This window comes from Taudactylus pleione, unplaced genomic scaffold, assembly GCF_031769625.1.
Source record: "Taudactylus pleione unplaced genomic scaffold, aTauple2 ptg000051l, whole genome shotgun sequence".
Taxonomy (NCBI): domain Eukaryota; kingdom Metazoa; phylum Chordata; class Amphibia; order Anura; family Myobatrachidae; genus Taudactylus; species Taudactylus pleione.
Window position 1 is genome coordinate 3,043,161 of NW_028284453.1, and position 23,593 is coordinate 3,066,753.

Sequence of the window (23,593 nt, forward strand, 5' to 3'; positions counted from 1 at the left end):
TAGTACTTGGATGGGAGACCTCTAGGGAAGACCAGGTACGGTAGTTCCTAATGTGACATACAAGTATGAATCCCCCAGGACATGTGACCGAAGAAGTAATCTCAGACCTACAATTTGAAGATGGATGCAAGAATTTCCAGAATGAAGTAATACCGGTTTTACTCTTCAAGACTCATACAAGAACTATTTGACCCTACAGTTTGAAAGGACTACATATTTACATATTGCTTCATTTTCAAAATGAAGCAATACTGGTTCTACGCTTCAACAAGAACTATTGGACCCTACAGTTTGAAATGACTACACATTTTTTAAAAACCCATGTAAAGAAAGACTAAAGGAGAATTCCATTCCATTTAAAAAATGTTATTATTTTTATTTTTATAGTTTTTTAAGAATATATTGAATTAAAGTGTGAATTTAGGATCTTACAATTATCCACATATATTTTATATTATTTATCACACACTAATATATGTGAAATATAGGGATGTCAGATTTGTGGTTCTAATTAGGTTTTGAGCAGGTGTGGAGAATAACTTGGAACTGTGATGTTTAAATAAATTCATTTTATATATGTTTAATATATGATTGGCAATATATATTATTTTATACTAACAGTGTTTCCATTGTGCCATATAGGAAACAATAACTAAATTGCTACTTCCACGATAATAGAAACTACGAGACGGATGGGAGTAGAAAGATGGCAGTAAAAACGGAATTCATGGGAGTTATAAGATGGCCGCGAGTAGAGACACCACTTGGAGTACCAAGATAGATGCCGCCAGCTATTGAGAAAGAATTGGAGAGGCCCGGGATGCAGGACGCGACATGCACGTGATCCGGGAACGAGTGGACCAACTAGCCTATCCTGAACAACGAAGGAGGTGGCACAGCGCTCAACGAGGACGGAGGCGGAAGTGATGAAAGATACAGTCCACACTACACACTTAGAAGAGGGCGCAAGTACCGCGATGTATGGATAGTAAGGGCGGAAGTGACGCGACGCTATGTGGATGGCAAAAGGAGTGATATACTAATAAATAACTCGTAATTTAGAAACGGATTTCCAATTAAATGATGTATTAATAAAGAGAACAATCTAATATAAATCCAAGCAATTATTTCTTTCTAATGGATATGTACCAATAAGAAAACCGGAAGTGATGTCACAAACAATCCCTGTTTGTCCTTATTAGAGGGGGTATAAATACTGGATACCCCATAGGAGCTAGGTTATCCCTTGAAGAAGTCCAGGACACGGACGAAACACGTTGGAGGCTCCTATTTTTCTTTCCATTCATGAACTTGCCATTTTTTATTAGATAAGCTACGATTTTTATCCCTATTTATTCTGATAAATTTACAGATATATATATATATATATATATATATATTTTGTCTATGGTTTTTATGTTTTTTATGTCTTTTATCCTTCATGTGGGAGGATATTATTGTTGTGTCTGATTAAAATTAATTTATGTAATTTTTAATGAACTTTTTGCACTTTCATTGATTTGCACTTTAAAGTTATTTATGCACTGTTGCACATTTTTATGAAATTTTATTGTTATTTAATGTAGTTATTGATTCTTGAAAGATCTCTGCATTAGCATTTTAGTTGCACAGACCGCTTTCATCCTAAAGGTTATATGTATTCGAGGATGATGGCCATTTAATATTGCTATCCCTGCACTAAGCACTTTAGTTGTACACATTTTTAAGGCTCATATAATTATTAGGTTCGCAAGTATTTTATAATAAGTTATATAAGCACGTGAGGCGCTCTATACCAGCTCTTGTATTTTTATGTATATATACTGTATATAATATATACACTCACAATGTAGTCATTATGTTGACAATCAAAATGTTGACATGGTCTGTATGTCAACATTCAGAATGTTGACATGGACGTTATGTAGATAGTGAACATGTTGATAGCGACATGTTCTGTATGTTGACAATGTGAATGTCAGCAATCATTATTTTGACATTACAGATTTAGGGTTAGGGTAGGGTTAGGCCTATAACAGTAGAAAAACACTCTGTTTTAGGGGTGTGCACCGGCCACTTTTCGTGTTTTGGTTTTGGATCTGGATCTTTCTTTGTGTTTTGGATCTGGATTGGTTTTGCCAAAACCACCCTTCCGTGTTTTGGGTTCTGGGTTTTGTGTTTTGGATCTGTATTTTTTTTTAAAAAAGCATAAAAACAACTAAAATCACAGAATTTGTGCATTTTTCTGCTCCTATGCTATTATTAACCTCAATAACCATAATTTCCACTCATTTCCAGTCTATTCTGAACACCTCACACCTCACAATAGTGTTTTTATGTCCAATTGGTTGCACCGAGGTAGCTGGATGACTATGCTAAGCGACACGAGTGGGTGGCACAAACACGTGGCCCATCTAGGAGTGACACTGCAGTGGCAGACAGGATGGCAGTTTGAAAAACTAGGCCCCAAACAGTACATAATGCAAAGAAAAAAAAGAGGTGCAAGATGGAATTGTCCTTGGGCCCTCCCACGTTCCCTTATGTTGTATAAACAGGACATGCACACTTTAACAAACCAATCATTTCAGTGCCAGGGTCTGCCACACGACTGTGGCTGAAATGATTGGTTCATTTGGGCACCCACAAAACAAGCTGGCAATTAATCTGTCCCTGTACAAACTGGCTCTATGGAGGCAAGATGTCATCCTCTTCCTCCTCATCCACCGATTCCTCATCCTCTTCAGTGTTGTATATATCCTTATCCTCACAGAGTATTAATTCGTCCCCGCTAGAATCCACCACCACAGGTCCCTCTGTACGTTCTGGAGGCTGGTCTCCCTGGAAGAGTTGATAATTAATTTTTATGAACATCATCTTCTCCACATTTTCTGAAAGCAACCTCCTACGCCTTTCGCTGACAAGGTTCCCGGCTGCACTAAACACTCTTTCGGAGTACACACTGGAGGGGTGGGCAACTCAGGTAAAATAAAGCCAGTTTGTACAGGGGACTCCAAATTGCCTCTTTTTCCTGCCAGTACAGGTACGGACTGTCTGACATGCCTACTTGGATGCTGTCACCGATGTAATCCTCCACCATTCGGTCAATGGTGACAGTATCATATGCAGTGACAGTAGACATGTCAGAAATTGTTGCCAGGTCCTTCAGTCCGGACCAGATGTCCAAACTTGGTCCTGCCTGCCCTGCATCACCACCAGCGTGTTGCTTAGGATACCTAAGTTTTTTCCTGGCAGCCCCAGTTGCGGGAGAAAATGAAGAAGGAGCTGTTGACGTGTCACGTTCCGCTTCAGCTGACAGTGATTTCACCAGCAGGTCTTTGCATCTCTGCAGGCTTGTGTCGGTCGGAAAGAGAGACACCACATAGGCTTTAAACCTAGGATCGAGCACGGTGGCCAAAATGTAGTGGTCTGATTTCAACAGATTGACCACAATGGAATCCTGGCAAAGCGAATGAAGGGCTTCATCCACAAGTCCCACATGCCGAGCAGAATCGCTCCGTCTTAGCTCCTCCTTCACTTTCTCCAGCTGCTTCTGCAAAAGCCTGATGAGGGGAATGACCTGACTCAAGCTGCAGTGTCTGAACTGACTTCACGTGTGGCAAGTTCGAAGGGCTGGAGAACCTTGCACAACATGGAAATCATTCACCACTGCACTTGAGTGAGGTGAATACCTCCTCCTTTGCCTATGTCATAGGTGGATATATAGTCTTGAATGGCCTTTTGCTGCTCCTCCATCCTCTGAAGCATACAGAGGGTTGATTTCCAACGCGTCACAACCTTTAGCTTCAGGTGATGGCGGGGCAGGTTCAAGAGTGTTTGCTGGTGCTCCAGTCTTTGGCACGCAGTTGCTGAATGGCAAAAGTGGCCAGAAATTTTTCGGGCCACCCAAAGCATCTCCTGCACGCCCCTGTCGCTTTTCAGAAAATTCTGCACCACCAAATTTATTGTGTGAGCAAAACATGGGATGTGCTGGAATTTGCCCAGATGTATGCCCGCACAATATTGGTGGCATTGTCAGATATCACAAATTCCCAGGAGAGTCTAAGGGGGGTAAGCCACTTGGCGATGATTTCCCTCAGTTTCTCTAAGAGGTTGTCGGCGGTGTGCCTCTTACTGAAACTGGTGATACACAGCGTAGCCTGACTTGGAACGAGCTGGCATTTCTGAGATGCTGCTACTGGTGATGCTGTTGCGTAAGGTGATACATCTACCCAGTGGACTGTCACTGTCATATAGTCCTTACTCTGCCCTGTTCCTCTTATCCACATGTCCATGGTTAAGTGGACATTGGGTACAACTGCATTTTTCAGGACAATGAGGACACTTTTTCTGACGTTTCTGTACAGTCTCGGTATCGCCTGCCTAGTGAAGTGGAATCTAGACGGGATTTGGAACCGGGGACACACTACCTTCATCAATTGTCTAAATCCCACTGCACTAATGGCGGATACTGGATGCATGTCTAACACCATCATAGCAGTCAAGGCCTCAGTTATACGTTTTGCTTCAGGATGACTGCTGTCGTACTTCATCCTCCTCGCTAAGGACTGTTGGAGGGTCAATTGTTTAGTAAAAGTAGTGGTGTTCCTACTTCCTCACTGGGATGATGAACGACTCCCAGCAGCAGCAACAGCAGCAGCGGCAGCAATAGGCGTAGCAATGCAGGATCCTCCGGAGGAATCCCGGATAGGAGAGTCAGTCATGCCAGTGACATGGCCTGCAGGACTACTTCTGATCCTGACTAAGGAGGAAATTGACGAGGAGGGAGTTGACGGTGTGGTTTGCAGGTGCATGGATACAACAGGACAAAGGGATTTAGGTGTCCCTGGACTGCTTATGGTCTTAGCCAAAGTTTCTGAACTTGACAGTAACTTTTAATGAACGCGCTGCAGGTGACATATAAGGGAGGATGTTCCTAGTTGGTTATTGTCCCTACCCCTACTTATTTCACCTTTACATATGGTACATATGGCAAGACAGTTGTTGTCCTGATTTGGATAGAAATATTGCCAGACCAAATATGTGGAATGTTTGGTCTTCTGCCCAGGCATGACCGTGATGGGCTTTTTCATCCCACAGACAACAACTGTCTCCCCCGGAGCCTGATTTAAACAAACCACATCACCATCAGAATCCTCCTCGCCAACTTCCTCCTCAGCGCCAGCTACACCAGTATCCTGATCATGTTGTACTTCAACAGTGACATCTTCAATTTGCATATCAGCAAGTGGACGCTCCTTTCAGCACTTGCAGAGGGCGTACAAATGGTGGAAAGAGCCACCTCTTCCCATCCAGTGCTGGGAAGGTCAGGCATCGCAACCGCCACCACACTTGGACTCTCCTTGGGGATTTGTGATATCTTCTTAGAATGCACAGTTCTTCGCTGTGCTTTTCCCAGCTTAACTCATTTGATTTCTTTAGTGGGATGAGGGCTTCCATTGTCATGTGAAGCTGAACCACTAGTCATGAACATAGGGAAAGACCTTAGCCATTCCTTGCCACTCCGTGTCGTAAATGGCATATTGGCAAGTTTACGTTTCTCCTCAGATGTTTTAAATGTTTTTTTTAAGGTCATTTTCCTGAACTGTGTCATTTGGGATTGTATATGCCCTCTACTATGACATTGGGCATCGTTCTTGGCAGACGACGTTGATGGCATGTTATCGTCTATGTCATGACTAGTGGCAGCAGCTTCAGCACTAGGAGGAAGTGGTTCTTGATCTTTCCCTATTTTATTTTTATCAGAGAAAGTTTGGTCCTCTATTTATGTTATATTGATGTATACGTGCGGCTAAGGCGCACACAAACACAGAAAATATTTTTTTATTTTTGTTGGAGACTAGTGCACTTTGTGGGTTACACCACCATATAGAAATGAGCCAGCCGGCTCTTTTCTTATGGGACACAGGCGCACGCTTGGCACTGCTCCTTTTTTGATGCACGTGCAGCTACAGTGCACACAATTCACAAAGACAAAAAAAAAAGAAAAATTTTTTATTTTTTGTGGAGTGCACTTTGAGGGTTACACCACCCTTTAACAGACAGATGCACACTTGGCGCTGCTGCTTTGAGGATGCACATACAGTGCACACAATTCACAAACACAGAAGAAAATGTTTTTTTTTTGTTGGAGTGCACTTTGGGGGTTACACCACCCTTTAACGGACAAGCCAGCCGGCCCTTTACTTATGGGACACAGGCAAACGCTTGGCGCTGCTCCTTTGCTGATGCACATGCAGCCACAGTGCACACAATTCACAAACACAGAAAATATTTTTTTATTTTGTTTGGAGTGCACTTTGGGTGTTACACCACCCTTTAACAGATGAGCCAGCCGGCCCTTTACTTATGACACAGGCACACGCTTGGTGCTACAATGTTGATGCACGTGCGGCCACAGTGCACACAATTCACAAACACAGAAAATAATTTTTAATTTTGTTTGGAGTACACTTTGGGGGTTATAGCACCCTTTAACGGACAAGCCAGCCGGCCCTTTACTTATGGGACACAGGCGCATGCTTGGTGCTGCTCCTTTGTTGATTCACGTGGAGCCACAGTGCACACAATTCACAAACACAGAAAATATTTTTTTATTTTGTTTGGAGTGCACTTTGGGGGTTACAGCACCCTTTAACGGACAAGCCAGCCAGCCTTTTACTTATGACACAGGCGCACGCTTGGCGTTACTTTGTTGATGCATGTGCGGCTACTGAACACACAATTCACAAACACAGAAAAAAAAAAATTTTTTTGGAGTGCACTTTGGGGGAGCACCCCTGATGCACAGATCACCCCCTGGACAACACTACAGCACCCCTCTAGGACTACAGCCTTTATGGGACACTGCACAACACAGTCCAGCCAGCCCCTATAGACTTTGGAGTGGACACAGCCCCTATGGACTACTAACTGCACAACACAGCCCAGCCGGCCCCTATGACAGCAGCACAACACAGCCTAGCCAGCCCCTATAGACAGCAGCACAACACAGCCCAGTCAGCCCCTATGGACTGAGTGGACACAGCCCCTATGGACAACAGCAGCACAACACAGCCCAGCCAGCCCTAGCTCCCACCCTCCCTCTTCACTGTAGACAGCCGAGTGAGAATTGGCGCCGACGCGGGGACCTTTTATAGAATCCAAAACCCGTGAGATCCGGAAGGCGGGATGATGATGTTTTGCCTCGATTTCAGATCCGAGTCAGGCGGGAAAAGTCAAGCCTGACTCGGATACAACTCGGATCGGGGGGGCTCGGGGGGTTCGGATTTCAGAAATCCGAACCTGCTCATCCCTACTATGTTTACATGCCAACTATTGACATGCACAATGTCAACATCATAAACCCACACTCTGTGCCCAACAGCTGTTTAAACTACTCCCTGGTGGTTTTTCTCAGAGGTCTTCAAGAAAGCTATACCACTCTGCTAAATGTGAGTGCAGGTTCTTCCTTGAGCTAGACAGATGGAGTAATGGGGCATACATACTAGATGATGAAAGTGAACGATAACGATATTGTTCAACAATATAACGTTCAATTCCTCCAGTGTGCATGCACCAAACGACCAATGATGCGAGCTCCCGCGGATCATTAACAATGTTTGCTGTCGTACAAACAATACAGGCCAATCTGACGATATCATCAAAGTGCCTATTCAGGGATGCGACAGGATGAATTCACTGAACAATATTGTTAATGATATCATTAAGTGTGTACACCCAATATCTTTCAGCACATTGTCTAGAGCACAGGTTCTCAAACTCGGTCCACAGGACCCCAAACAGTGCATGTTTTCCAGGTCTCCTCACAGAATCACAAGTGAAATAAATAGCTCCACCTGTGGATCTTTTAAAATGTGTCAGTGAGTAATGAATACATCTGTGCACCTGCTGGGTGACCTGGGAAATGTGTCAGTGAGTAATGAATACACCTGTGCACCTGCTGGGTGACCTGGGAAATGTGTCAGTGAGTAATGAATACCCCTGTGCTCCTGCTGGGTGACCTGGGAAATGTGTCAGTGAGTAATGATTACACCAGTGCTCTTGCTGGGTGACCTGGAAAACGTGAACTGTGTGGGGTCCTGAGGACCGAGTTTGAGAACCGCTGGTCTAGAGTGTATGCCCCTTAAGTGTGTGTAAAATATATACTGTATATATATATATATATATTTATATATATATATATATATATATATATATATATATCTCGTACAAACTCGGCACTCACTTGCTTTTCAAACTGCAACTCCTTTGAATACAGGGAATGTTGGTTCCAAAATATTGCAATAATTTGTTAAGCTGGCCACCACAGTCATCTGGCCAGTGCCTACACTGATTCTCAGATAAATGATCTTGGGCTCAAGCTTGCATACATTTTAAACATGAATATGGGTCCTGGCTTAAAAAGACAGGACCACACCCAGGGATATCAGTATTAACTGATATCCCTGGGTCTGGTCCTGTCTTTTTAATATAACATATACCAATAGCCCGGCACTCCCACAATCTTACTAAGTCCAACCGTGCTGGTTTGATATAAAACCAGATGAAAACAAGCAGCAGCACTTGTTGTTTTAAATACATTTGATGGACTGTTGAGCATTACACACACACACTGACAGACACACTCACAAAAACTACACGCACCGAAACAGACACACTGATAGGGCACGCACAAAGACTACACACACACTGACAGACACACAAAGACTACACACACACTGATATACACACGGATAGGGCACTCACAAAGACTACACACGCACACTGACACAGACTACACACACACACATACAGACACACACACTGAAAGACACTCACAAAGAATACACACACACACACTGATACAGACACTGATAGGGCACTCACAAAGACTACACACACACTGACACAGACACACTGATAGACACTCACAAGGACTACACACACTGACACAGACTACACACACATACTGACACAGACACACTGACACACTGATAAACACTCACAAAGACTACACACACACACTGACACAGACTACACACACACATACAGACACACACTGACACACTGATAAACACTCACAAAGACTACACACACAAACTGACACAGACTACAGACACACATACTGACACACTGATAAACACTCACAAAGACTACACACACAAACTGACACAGACTAAACACACACATACACTGACACAGGCATACAATACACACTCCTTTCGCTTACAAATGTAACCCTCCCCCTAATTTTTAGTCAAGGACTCCTGGTTACTACTCAACTGATTATTAATAGTATGATTGTGCTTCCACCCAATCTATTAAGGTGTGCCTGGGAAAACCTACTGACAGTGGGAATAATGTAGCAACTGTTCTATATACAGAATAATTTACAATATTAATTTACTTCACATTTACCACCTGTCTCTTTTCCTTTGCAGGCTCCGTTGTACCGGGATCTCCACGCTGTTTACACCTGGTAAGTGTACACACTAGCAGTTTTGTATTCAAATATCCTTTATAAAGATAAGATTAAAGGATAAGCATACAGTTACATTAGTATATACTGTAATTATATATATATATATATATATATATATATATATATATATATATTACACTAACAGTAATCCAGGGTTTTATAACATTCAAATATACAGTATGAACCCTCAAGCTTGCATACATTTTAAACATGAATATGGGTCCTGGCTTAAAAAGACATATATATATTACACTAACAGTAATCCAGGGTTTTATAACATTCAAATATACAGTATGAACCCTCAATATTCAGTAATATAATCTAATCATTACACTCACACATATACACACATATATATACCAATCCAAATTAAAGATGTTAAAACAAGTATTTTTGCATCTTTAATCGTGCCTTGAGTGCCTGTCTCTCTCTGTTGGATTGGTATATATCTCTGACATTGGACAAAAAAGGCCAAATTGTTTGATGTGCTATGAGTGCTGGCAGTTTTGGGAATATATATATATATATATATATATATATATATATATAGCCAAGGACTTATGATATTAATAGTCCAAGTCCAGGATATCTACCACCAGCTCAGCACCTTTAAATGTCCTTCAGTTTAATTGTCCAGTAACTTCTCTTGTGGAGGTTGTAGTCAATACTATCCCTTAAATTAACATAAGCTGGCTCCCTTTTCTTGGGATAAAGTGAGAGTCATATGAGGTGCCTGTATTGGAATATCGTTATTAACATATACTTTCCAATAAAAAGTCCTTAGCTAATCTGCTGTGGGATAAATATCACAAAAGCCAGAGAACAAGGCTGTATGCCTGCTTTGTTAAGTTATCTCCCTTGCTGTGGTAAATGTCACTGAGGTATTTATTTTTAGTCTATTGAATTCGATACAAATCCCTTCCCTGTAATGCAAGTATATACTCTGTAAATCCTTTTGTAGTTTAGATCTCCTGCTGGAATGTAGTAAGTATAGCAGTACTTATATAATTGTACTGCCTACTGCAATATGCTCTGTTTCCATATGCTTGGATAGTCATATATATTATAATGTATATATATATATGTATATGTATATATATATATATATATATATATATATTAGGGGTGAGCGTGTTCTGATTTCTGAAATCCGAACCCCCCCGATCCGAGGCCGATCCGAGTCAGGCTCGACTTTTCCCGCCTGACTCGGATCTGAAATCGAGGCAAAACGTCATCATCCCGCCTTCCGGGTCTCGCGGGTTTTGGATCCTATATAAGGTACCCGTGTCGGCGCCATTTTCTCACTCGGCTGTGGACAGTGAAGAGGGAGGGTGGGAGTTAGGGCTGGCGGGGCTGTGTAGTGTAGTGTAGTGCAGAGTAGTGTTGTGCTGTGCTGTGCTGCGCTGTGCTGCTGTTGTCCATAGGGGCTGTGTCTACTCCTTCAAAGTCCATAGGGAAAGATCAAGAACCACTTCCTCCTAGTGCTGTTGCTGCTGCTGGGAGTTCATCATCCCAGAGAGGAAGTAGGAACACCACTACTTTTACTAAACAATTGACCCTCCAACAGTCCTTAGCGAGGAGGATGAAGTACGACAGCAGTCATCCTGAAGCAAAACGTATAACTGAGGCCTTGACTGCTATGTTGGTGTTAGACGTGCGTCCGGTATCTGCCATTAGTGCAGTGGGATTTAGACAATTGATGGAGGTAGTGTATCCCCGGTTCCAAATCCCGTCTAGATTCCACTTCACTAGGCAGGCGATACCGAGACTGTACAGAAACGTCAGAAAAAGTGTCCTCAGTGTCCTGAAAAATGCGGTTGTACCCAATGTCCACTTAACCACGGACATGTGGACAAGTGGAACAGGGCAGACTAAGGACTATATGACTGTGACAGCCCACTGGTTAAATGTATCACCTTACACAGCAACAACAGCAGCGTCACCAGTAGCAGCATCTCAGAAACACCAGCTCGTTCCAAGGCAGGCTGCGCTGTGTATCACCGGTTTCAGTAAGAGGCACACCGCCGACAACCTCTTAGAGAAACTGAGGGAAATCATCGCCCTGTGGCTTACCCCACTTAGACTCTCCTTGGGATTTGTGATATCTGACAACGCCACCAATATTGTGCGGGCATTACATCTGGCCAAATTCCAGCATGTCCCATGTTTTGCTCACACAATAAACTTGGTGGTGCAGAATTTTCTGAAAAGCGACAGGAGCGTGCAGGAGACGCTTTGGGTGGCCCGAAAAATTTCTGCCCACTTTTGCCATTCAGCAACTGGGTGCGCCTGTGTCATAAGTAAAGGGCTGGCTGGCTTGTCCGTTAAAGGGTGCTGTAACCCTCAAAGTGCGCTCCACAAACAATAAAAAAATTCTTTTTTTTTCTGTCTTTGTGAATTGTGTGGGCTGTAGCCGCACCTGCATCCTCAAAGCAGCAGCGACAAGTGTGCGTCTGTCTGTTAAAGGATTACATCGGTGACAGCATCCAAGTAGGCATGTCAGACAGTCCGTACCTATACTGGCAGGAAAAAGAGGCAATTTGGAGGCCCCTTTACAACCTGGCTCTATTTTACCTGAGTTGCCCCCCCTCCAGTGTGTACTCTGAAAGAGTGTTTAGTGCAGCCGGGAACCTTGTCAGCGAAAGGCGTAGGAGGTTGCGTCCACAAAATGTGGAGGAGATGTTCATAAAAATGAATTATCAACTCTTCCAGGGAGACCAGCCTCCAGAACGTACAGAGGGACCTGTGGTGGTGGATTCCAGCGGGGACAAATTAATACTCTGTGAGGATGAGGATGTATACAACACTAAAGAGGGTGAGGAATCGGTGAATGAGGAGGATGAGGACAACATCTTGCGTCCGTAGAGCCAGTTTGTGCAGGGACAGATTATTTGCCAGCTTGTTTTGTGGGGGCCCAAACGAACCAATCATTTCAGCCACAGTCGTGTGGCAGACCCTGGCGCTGAAATGATTGGTTTGTTAAAGTGTGCATGTCCTGTTTATACTACATAAGGGTGGGTGGGTGGGAGGGCCCAAAGACAATTCCATCTTGCACCTCTTTTTTTTCTTTGCATTATGTACTGTTTGTGCCCTAATTTTTCAAAGTGTCATCCTGTCTGCCACTGCAGTGTTACTCCTAGATGTGCCACGTGTTTGTGCCGGCCACTTGTGTCGCTTTGCATAGTCATCCAGCTACCTCGGTGCAACCTTTTGGACATAAAAACACTATTGTGAGGTGTTCAGATTAGACTGGAAATGAGTGGACATTAAGGTTATTGAGGTTAGTAATAGCATAGGAGCAGAAAAACCCACAAATTCTGTGATTTTAGCTGTTTTTATGCTTTTTTTTAAAAAAAAAATACAGATCCAAACACAAAACCCAGAACCCAAAACACGGAAGGGTGGTTTTGGCAAAACCAATCCAGATCCAAAACACGAAGAAAGATCCAGATCCAAAACACAAAAAGTGGCAGGTGCACACCCCTAATATATATATATATATATATATATATATATATATATATATATATATAGCTTAATCCCCTCTATTTTAGTATTATGGATATATTCTATTCCTCACTGGTATATAGAGGGCTCTCTATACAGTACTTGTAGATCTCAGGTAACGGTCTCTTTTCCTACTCTGTTTTCTCCCCTGGATAATATGCACCACTGTGATAAATGAGTCCCAGAGCCTGTGTGTGAGTGCCAGGAGTTATGTTACTCATAATAGGCTCAGTGCTACTGCTGCAGCCAACCCGACATCTAGACCCCGCCTACAGGTCCTCCACTCCTCCAATGCTAAGACTTATCTCCAATCAGCAGCATATAGCAGCGGTGATGGATGGCCCTGCAGCCGCTGAGCTCATAGCTGTGTGCCGGCTCACTTCATAAACAAGTGCTGCCGGGTAACAGCACTACCGCTTCCTCCTTCCCGGCGCTCTGCTACTGGCTGGCTCTTTCAGGTGCAGGCAGGTCTGGCCTCCTCAGCGCTGCCCACACTTCCGCCAGCTGGCTCTTACAAGTACCGGCAGCTCAGGCCTCCTCAGTGCTACCCTCCGAGAACAGCCCCACACTGGCGACACTCCTGCTACTACCAAGCGCCACTGCTACTGACAGCACTGGTAAGTACAAGGGGTATACAATCGGGAAGCCGGCTGCCTTAATACCGGTAGCTGGCTTCCTGACTGTCATATCCCAACGAGGGTAAAATGCCGGGCATCTAGATGTAGACACTTGACATTTCCCTGATGCCGGGAGACCGGCGCCCGGCATCCCTTCGATCGGGAGCGGCCAGCCGCAGGGGGGGATGGTTAGGTTTAGGGCACCCGGGGGGGACTCAGGGTTAGGCACCCCCCTGAGAGGGTTAGGGTTAGGCTAGGGGGAGGGAGGGTTAGGGTTAGGCACCCCCAGGGGGGAGTTATGATTAGGAACCCCCCCGGGGGCTTTAGGTTTAGGCAGCGGTGAAGGGGGGGTTAGGGTTAGGCACTTGGGGGGGGAAGGTTAGGGTTAGGCACCTCTAAGGAGGGTTAGGGCTAGGGGGTTAGGTTAGGTTAGTCAGTACTTACCTATCGATGATCGGGATTTCCAGCGCTGTCAGGCTTCCGCTGCTGGGAACTCTGCTTTGGTCGGCCAGGCACTACCGGCGGTATTTCATACCTATTCTGTACGAGGTGCTCACTGGAGTGGAGAACCGCAGTCTGTCTGGCAACTCTAGTGCAGTGCCTTATATCCCTAACTAGTGCCGCGCGACCTACCCTTCTCCCGCCTTTAGCACTAGCTCCTGAAACTAGGGAGAGCTCGTGCAAGTTCTAGCACTTTCTGTGTCCTCGAGCCCTCTGCAGCACGAGCCATGCTATGGTTGAATTGCCTCTGCTGTGGCTTCTGCTTATATTTTACACATACAATATACAATATTACATATCTAATAAAACTACTATTCAACATATATATATATAAATATATATATATATATATATAAATACAATTTCCAAATTTAATATATGTGATGGTTATAACCAATGGCTCATAAAATTTTGTATATATATATATATATATATATATATATATATATATATATATAAAATGAAATTCACTGGGAAGCCCGACAGCATTCCCAATGTACTATTTACCACATTTCTAACAACATTTTGTAAATTGTCATTTCTATAAGAGCCACATATCATAGTGGCTACACAAACATGAAAGCAGGCAAACAACTACTGCATCTTTTATTATAGAAACCCCCCCGCCGGCGTCGGGAATAGTTAGCACCCGGCGGCAGCTCAGCTTCAGCCACCTCTCACAGTGCCCCATCGGAACTGCCTGGGAGGAGCCGCTCCCCCTACGTTCAGCCAGCAGCCAAGCCCCAGCCAGTTGTAAGCTGAACTTTGGGCCCGGCTGCTCCTCTTTAGAAAAAAAAAATAATTCAGCCAGGCAGTGATGGAACGGCGGCCAGGGGGGGGGATTTCTAGGTACTCGGAAACCCCCCCGCATGCGCCTATGGGACAGTCCCCATGAGAGCCAGTTTCATCATAGCGTTTGATGATTTTTGCAACTGCACTTGAGGTTACATTCAAAGTTCTTGAAATTTTCCGTATCGACTGACCTGCATGTCTTAAAGTAATGGACTGTCGTTTCTCTTTACGGAGTTGAGTGGTTGGTGCCATAATATGGATTACAACAGTAGTCAAAATAGTGGTGTCCACTGTGTACTAACCCTACCTCTGCACAACACAACTGATGGTCTCAAACACATTAAGAAGGCAAGGCACACCTGTTATTTCAAAACCATTCCAGGAGACTACCTCATGAAGCTGATTGAGAGAATGCCAAGAGTGTGCAAAGCTGTCATCAAAGCAAAAGGGGGCTACTTTGAGGAATCTAAAATATAAAACATATTTTGATTTGGTTAACACTTTTTTTGTTTACAACATAATTCCATATGTGTTTTCATAGTTTTGATGTCTTCAGTATTAATCTACTATGTCGAAAATAATTTAAATAAACAAAAACCATTGAATGAGAAGGTGTGTCCAAACTTTTGACTGGTACTGTGTGTGTGCATATGTATATATAATATACTCTTCATGGACCTATAAACCCTTCCTATATATACATACCCTTAGCAATTGTATGTTATCTGGCCTGTTGTTCAGAGGAACTTACATGATATCAATTGAACCACAAACAAGTCCCAATTGTTGATGTTTACACTGCAAATAAGCAAAGGGAAAACCTTTGATGAATATCAGATTTTACGACTCCAGCAAACATCTGCTCGTCACCTCTGAGCAGAACAAACCGTATTGTTTATGACACAATGGAAGAAGGTTCCTTTGAAGAAAGTGATTTATGTGTATAGATCAGAGTATACACACAGGTTATGGCTCTTTGAAATATGCCATGAGAACTATGCCAGTTAATGGAAGTTAGGGGTATAAATATTAGGGAAATACAGCTCAGTTAGAGCAGAGGTAAGGTGAGGACAAAAGACAGAGAGCTCAGTCATCATAGTACAGGACAATGTAGTCCAGAGTTCAGGGAGAGAGGGCAAAGATCATAAAGTTTGTGCAGGATGTCGAAGCCGGATGGTTGGCTGAGACCTAAATTGTAACAATAATATCTTCACGACGCCATTTTGCGTTGTCCGCACGACGCCATCTTGCGGCGATACACGATACCGCCGTGTACGGCGCTATATTATGATTATCAGCGTAGTGCGTCTGCCACTGCTCTATAAAGTCCTCACAATACAATACGTACATTTATTAAAACATATAATATGAACAACCCCTCAAAGCACATTTCATACTGTACTCCACAAACATGTAGACGCACAAAGCATTCTAGCATCTTTACTTGATATCCCCACATTTATGCATTGCTCACTTACACTGAAAGGTTCCCTAGCATTAAGGTTAATATTAGAGGTTTTACTCGTTATCAATTATGTTGTGAAATTAATGTATTTGATATCTAAGGTTTAGTACATGATAAGCAGACCATGTTTGGTGCCATTCTAAGTTATGAATCATAGAGAGTTAGGTATTGAAATGTACTCTGTAATGTAATGTTTATTAGCCAGTTTAGACTTGTTCTTCAGCAGGAAAAGATACACAAAGAGCCATTGGAGGGCTGAACTACAACTGTTCAAACTGATCTATGAACTACATCATAACAGAAGAACCAAATGGAATAACCAATGAGACTATGCCAACTCGTTTCTATTGTGTTGCCCACTCTCTGTACGGTATATATTCAAGTGCTCTATGTCCAGTAGTGGGTCATCATATTCTTTCTTTTGATGGAGGCTTCACCTTTGATGCCGGGAAATTTGGATCCAGAGCGCTTGCGTATGTATCGACTGTACCTTGTGAATGTATAATCTTTTGCGCTAACTAAATTTAGATCAAGGCGTGTAAATGAATTCTTTTATGTGCATAATAACTTTTTGTGCTTTGGAACCACACTCAAAGTCTGGAAAGCAATTATTTCTTGTGCGACGTGCAGCGCTAAATAGCGACATTTAGGTATATAGATAATTAGGTATTCATAAGGAGGCAGTTCGGTAACTATGGGCTTCATTCAGAGGCGGCCGTACGGTCTACGACCGCACGGCTACCTCGATGTTTGTCCAGTGCGCATGCGCACGAGGGAGCCGGCTCCTTCGTGCGCATGCATGAGACCCGCTACAACCGACAGCGCCGGTCGTAGCGGGTCTCTTTCCAAAGGGGGCAAGCTGTCAATGTTGATTGACAGCTCACCCCGTTTGGAAGGCGGGCCGGGGGGGTGGCAGCCCAAATGGAGGCATTCCCATGGGAATGCCTGCCATTTGGGGGAGGCCCCACTGACATCACTAGTGATGTCAGTGGAGAGCTTCCGACTCTGACAGAGCCAGAAGCTCTCCGGGGCTTACGACAAGTGAGACCCTACCCTAGGGTCTCGTCGTAAGCCCCGATGGTCGTGATGGTCTCTGACCATCGCGACCTTCACCCTAGCGGTCATTAGAGCTGTGGGTGTAAACCCACAGCCTAACGACCGAAACAGAGGCGGCCGGTCAGGATGCAAGCGGCCGCTTAGTTTCTGAGTGACCGCTTGCATCCTCCGACCGCCTCTGAATGAGGGCCAATGTGCTTGCAAGTATATAATTTGTGTTATTATTAATTGTCTAAGTCTGTTAAATTGTCTAAGTTTTATTTTTTAGGAAGCAGAAAATTATAATTAGTAAATCTGTCACTACTGTGTATAACATTCTGTATAATTTGATTTGTCTATAAATAAAATATCAGTTAATCAGCTTGAACTTCATGTTTGAACTCACTTTTCAGAATCCTAATTCATACGTATGCTTGTATTTGTATGTGTGTGTATGTATATATATATATATGTATATATATATATATACATATACATATACATATACACATAATAAAACTAGGGATGCACGCCGACCCCCGTGTTTTGGATCTGGGTCCAAAGTTTTAAAAATCATAAAAAAACGCACCTGCTGCAAGGTTCTGCATTCCTAAAAATACTTACCCCATACTTGGGGACCCCCAAGAAGTCTATTTTGCTACCTTTTATGTTTGTACCCCAACTTTGAAACTTTTTCCTCCATTTTTAAAGTCTTTTTTTTTTTTTCGGGTGTTGCTTACTTTTTTAAAGTTTTTTTATGCAGTTATCCTTTGGGGGGGCTGTCCCAAGAGTGCAGAGGATTGGTTTTATCAAAACCTCAACTCAGTGTTTTGGTTTTGGATCTGGATTTTTTTCTTACACAATAAAAAAAAAGCTAAAAATCACATCACAATTCCTACAGTATTAATAACCTCAATAACATTTATTTCCAGTCAATTTTGACCACCTCACAATATTATTTTTTTCATCTAGTTAAGGCCAAAAGGTTGCATCCAGCTAGCTGGCTAAATAAGCTAAGTGACACAGTGGGTGGCACTAACATGTGGCAGTTCAGCTTCCAATTTCCAACACAGATACAGTGTGTTATACAGTGTAGATTGGATACACCAATAGTGCACTTACTGTGACAGCAGTGTCAGCAGATCGGGATTGCTGACAGTGTCCTCAGAACATGGAATGGCAGTGCTGTGGTGCTGGCAGGTCCTCAGTGCAGGGTATCGGCTGTGTCAGAAGAGCGGGGGTGCCAGCGGAGTCTTCAGTGCAGGTTTGCTGGCTGTGTCGGCAGTGCAGGGGTTGCTGATGGTGTCCTCAGTACATGGAATGGCAGTGCTGCGGTGCTGGCAGTGTCCTCAGTGAAGGGTACTGGCGATGTCAGCAGTGCCAGTGGTGTCTTTAGTGCAGGTTTGCTAGATGTGTTGGCAGTGCAGGGGATGCAGACGATGTCCTCAGTACATGGAATGGCAGTGCTGCGGTGCTGGCAGTGTCCTCAGTACATGGAATAGCAGTGCTGCATTGCTGGCAGTGTCCTCAGTGAAGGGTACCGGCGATGTCAGCAGTGCCAGTGTCAGCAGTGTGGGGGTCGCTGACAGTGTCCTCAACACGTGGGGCAGCAGTGTCGGCAGCGGTGGTGTTGGCAGTGGGGGATGCTACCAGTGGGGGTGCCGGTGGTGTCAGGCAGCAGGGGATGGCAGATGCCATCTTCTTTTGCTTCCTGACTGACTGTGTGCATATTAAATGGGCTTAATGCTGATTGGCTGAGAGCCATGACAGACAGCTCTCTCAGCCAATCAGCGTTAAGCCCGCTCAATACAAAACCTTGTGACCCGACAGCGGGATCACGAGGTTTTGCCTCGGGTGAGGGATCCGGGGCAGGCAGGGAGATCCGAGCTTGGCTTCGATCATCCCGTATCCCCAAAATTTGGGTGGGTTGGGTTCTCTGGACCTAGATAAAACATATGGTAATTGAACTTTATCTATATATATATATATATATATATAATATATATATATATATATTATTATTGGAGACTCCATCTTCAATAATTGACACCCCAGGTATGAATATATAAAATATAGAAACAATTCCTCTACAGGCAGTATATTTAGTTTAGTAACACCAGCAAATATGCCGCCAGCATTTAGCAATACTTACATTTTTATATTCGCAACAGGCTAATAAGCAATGTGCTTATGTGACAGCCATTTGCACATGTGCATTGCTCTTCCACCCTGTGGGGACTCAGAAAAGTACATGAGGCTTCTGCTGGGTCCTGATTTGCCAACAACAGGGTCTCTCACTACTAATACCATCTATAGATGGAGTAAGTGGTATGGTGACAAGCAGCAGTAAGCTAAGCTAACCGATGTTTGCTAAATACAGAGTGTAGGAGAGAAGCCCTTTAATAAGTGCTCACGGGGTTATGGCACATCCACAAATGGAGCCCTTAGAGAGGCAATAATAGGTTGGGAAATGGACTCCTGGTGTAAAATGAAAACTGATGGTGATGACCATCGGCAGCCGCTTGTGTTAAGAGTCAGACCCCTCCTGCTGATATTAAATAAATCTAGTGTAGTTATTATATGAAACCGCAGCCATCTAGTTACATTACATCATTGAAATTTTCATTTGGACCAAGTCAGGAAAGAAAGTTTATAGTAAAGTTTTTGTATTTTAAAGAATTGAATTTGTGCTTTTTGTATCTTTTTTGTTTTACATGGTAAATGTGAGTTTCGTATCAATTTATAACTGTTCAGACACTATTCTATTATATGCGTATGACATTTCCTAGTATGAAATTGTGTGCAAATTGGGTAATGTGAGCTTTCTACTGATACGGTCAGGCGGCATCTCTGTACATGTAATACAGTACTTCTGGCATAAACTAGTTGCATAGGCTACTGCTGAAAGATAACATATATTATATAGAGTTGTGTTTTCTTTTGGAAGTACTTTACGCCTGCTTTATTTACGTAATATGCGTCCAATTCCCCATGAGCCAAAATATGTCTAATTTCTATTTCATGCATTGAGGGACACTCATGACACTGTCACCATATTATTATTATTATTATTATTATTAAAGTAGCCTTCAGAAGAATTATATTATTGTGTAAGTTATGCAATTCACACCTGACCTCCATTTTGTCTCTAGGGCTTCCATTTGCAAGAAATGATCTGGCTGGGAAATGAACATGCGATCGGCAAAAGCATTTTTCCTTTTCTTGACATTCTTCATTATTTTCATTGCTTTATACTGGCATGCCAAAGGGCCAAGAGGAGTTGTACCAATATTCTGCAAAAATAGCAATGCACAGAACATCCACAGTGACTATGCTGTTATAAACAGGAGAGCAATAAGCAAAGTCAGGCCAGATACAGTGATGTGGACAGTCCTTCCTGCCGCACGTCTAGGAAACAAAATGGGGGAGTATGCAGCACTCTATGCTCTGGCAAAGCTTAATGGACAACAAGCCTATGTTTTACCCATCATGCACAGTGAGCTGGGAAAGATATTTAAGATCAAGTTGCCCGTACTTCACCAAGAAGTAGCAGATCGTATTTTATGGAAGGACTATCAGCTACATGATTGGATGTCTCCAGAATATTTAAACATCTCTGGGCAATACGTGAAGCTTTTTGGTACACCCTGTTCATGGACCTTCTATCATCACATAAGGGAAGAGATTCTACGAGAATTCACTTTCCATGATTATATTAAGGAAGAGGCAAATTCATTTCTTGCAAAACTGAAAGGGGAGCGGGAAAATGTGACCTACATTGGGGTTCATGTCCGCAGGGGAGATTATGTACAAGTTATGCCTAAACTAAGAAAAGGTGTAGTAGCTGGCAAAGGGTACATGGACAAAGCCATGGGCTATTTCAGAAACAAATATAAGAACCCTCTCTTTGTGGTGACCAGTAATGGTATGGATTGGTGCAAGGAGAACATTAATAATTCACTGGGGGATGTTCACTTTGCTGGTGATGGCCAGCAAGGATCGCCTGCCCGGGACTTTGCCCTCCTGGCACATTGTAACCACACCATTATGACAATAGGGACATTTGGGTACTGGGCTGCATATTTGGTTGGAGGTGAGACCATCTACCTTACAAATTTTACTTTGCCAGATTCTCCTTATCTTCAAATTTTCAAGTATGAAGCTGCTTTTCTGCCAGAATGGATTGGGATTCCTGCAGATCTCTCTCCACTTTTGAAAAAGTAAATAATGCATAGTGAGTTTTCATGAGAGGTTTTAAATACTGTACTGTACTAGAGCAGCTTACAGGGCATATTGTGTGTCTGATGTTATGTGAAGATAATGTTTCCACATAGTAATTATTTTGGGGGTAAATATTTTCAACACTGTATTGTGCACATAGGTTCAATAATTAGATGTAAAGAATCATTAGATTTAATTTACTCACCAAGTAACATATCTGAAACACCGCCGTCTTTGGTGGGTGGGTTTGAACTATTGTTGGGCAAAATGAGGCAGGGTCAATGCAAATATTTTTTTGTTGTTGTTCATATGGTCAGAGGTTTTGATCAGGGGGAAATGAAACCTGCGTGGAATAGATACAAGTCTTTTCTAAGTCTAAACCATTAATGTGTCAAACTGGAAGATTAAATGAATCTAATGATCTTTATCTGACAATAAGGTTTATATTTGTTAATGCATACAGCCCCACCTTGATTCTGTCATCACTTTATCTAAAAATAAAATGTAATAAAGACATATTCAATTACATCTACTCTTTCTCAACTGAATTAAAGGATACATTTGACACTATGGAAGAAATTTACTAAACGTTGGATAGAGATACTGTATAGTACCAACAAATCCGCTCCTAACAGTCATTTTCCAAACACAACTTGTAGTGGCAATTAGGAGTTGATAGGTTGGTACTTTATCTCTCTCCACTTTATCTATCTCCAAGGTTTGAGACATCTCCCCCTATAAGTGCTTGTCTTTTTCTGTAGCTGGAGAGTGCACCAATATTTAAAATTCACCAACTGCAGGGTACTATTGCTCATGCTGTATTAAAGAGGTTGGAAACCCCTGACTACATTGTAGTAGTAGGGACTCTTCAGCAGAGGGGTTTACCTGGTCTCAGGTGGGAAGTTTGACTGGGGAGATACACCTGTCCAACAGTAACAAAGATGCCATAAGGCAAGTTCTGGGAGGACAGAAACCCCTCTTGGAGCAGAAGAGCAGATGCATGGCATCTTGTCCTGTGTTGACCTCCTTGGACAAGACCTCCAGCTAATTGTGATAAATATTGTGGGGGGGGGGGCTGGGAATTCCATTCTATCCAATCACTTACTGACCAGCTTAAAAAGGCAACCTGCTGCTTATTTCTGTAGTGCTGTTAGTAGGCCTGCAGAGAACGTTGTCCACATTCTTATAGAAGGAAATGTACTCTCCAGCGCTGATAGGAACACTTATAAAATGTACAGTAGAAATCCACTACAGATAGTGTCTTTGACACCGTAATTCTATTTGGGGTACACACTTACCAATTTATCTGCCCGATGTCCTTGGCTTGACAACTCTAATGGACGGGCTTTTAATCGCTTGCCCAGTTGAGCTGTCAATCGCCACCATGCCCCCGCAGCATATGTACGGGTGATCCATGTGTATATCAACGTTATATTTTTCTGATAAATTGGCCATCTGCTGTGGTGCACAGATCGGATATGTCTATGAAAGCCGTCATTGACAGACATATCCGCTGTATACACCCAGCGATGCGCTAAAGATATATCGCCCATTCAATGGAACGGGCGATATATCTATTAGTGTGTACCCATCTTTACTTCTATAAATGGAGCAATATAAACAAAAAATGTCCAAACAGCGAGTAAAAGTTGAAACCACTATTTATAATTAGAGTCAAGCAATTATACCTGACAATTTTAAAATAGTTAGCAAATTGTCATATAGATTGCAATATACGCTTTTCTCGCTATTTCAGACAATACATCGCATTTAAAGAGTTATAAAATAAATATTGAACAATAAAATGGAAATGAGACTGCAGTATCAGATGGTAAAAAAATAAAGCATAACATAGTATCGCAAAATAAAAGTCTCACTAAAATTTGCTATGCGTTTCATGGGGCCAGTCCAATTCTTCTGGCAGTCACAGAACCTGACGCTTAGTAAATAAACCCCTTAAAAATCCATCAAGCT

At 42.9% G+C, this 23,593-nt stretch overlaps 1 protein-coding gene across 3 annotated transcripts in view; it reads left to right on the plus strand.

Moving 5' to 3' along the window:
* The window catches only part of LOC148535456 (galactoside alpha-(1,2)-fucosyltransferase 2-like), a 47,397-nt gene extending 25,317 nt beyond the window's left edge, over nt 1-22,080 (plus strand). For 2 of the 3 annotated variants that reach the window (XM_088462627.1, XM_088462628.1), the window contains 2 exons: nt 9,441-9,478; nt 20,551-22,080. In XM_088462627.1, coding sequence (XP_088318753.1) covers nt 20,585-21,622 — 1,038 coding nt within the window. In that variant the 5' untranslated portion in view covers nt 9,441-9,478; nt 20,551-20,584 and the 3' untranslated portion in view covers nt 21,623-22,080. Of the gene's footprint in view, nt 1-7,992; nt 8,037-9,440; nt 9,479-20,550 lie in introns of those variants that run through there. The other variant, XM_088462629.1, reaches the window with a different exon arrangement.
* Nucleotides 22,081-23,593: the final 1,513 nt, after the last annotated feature.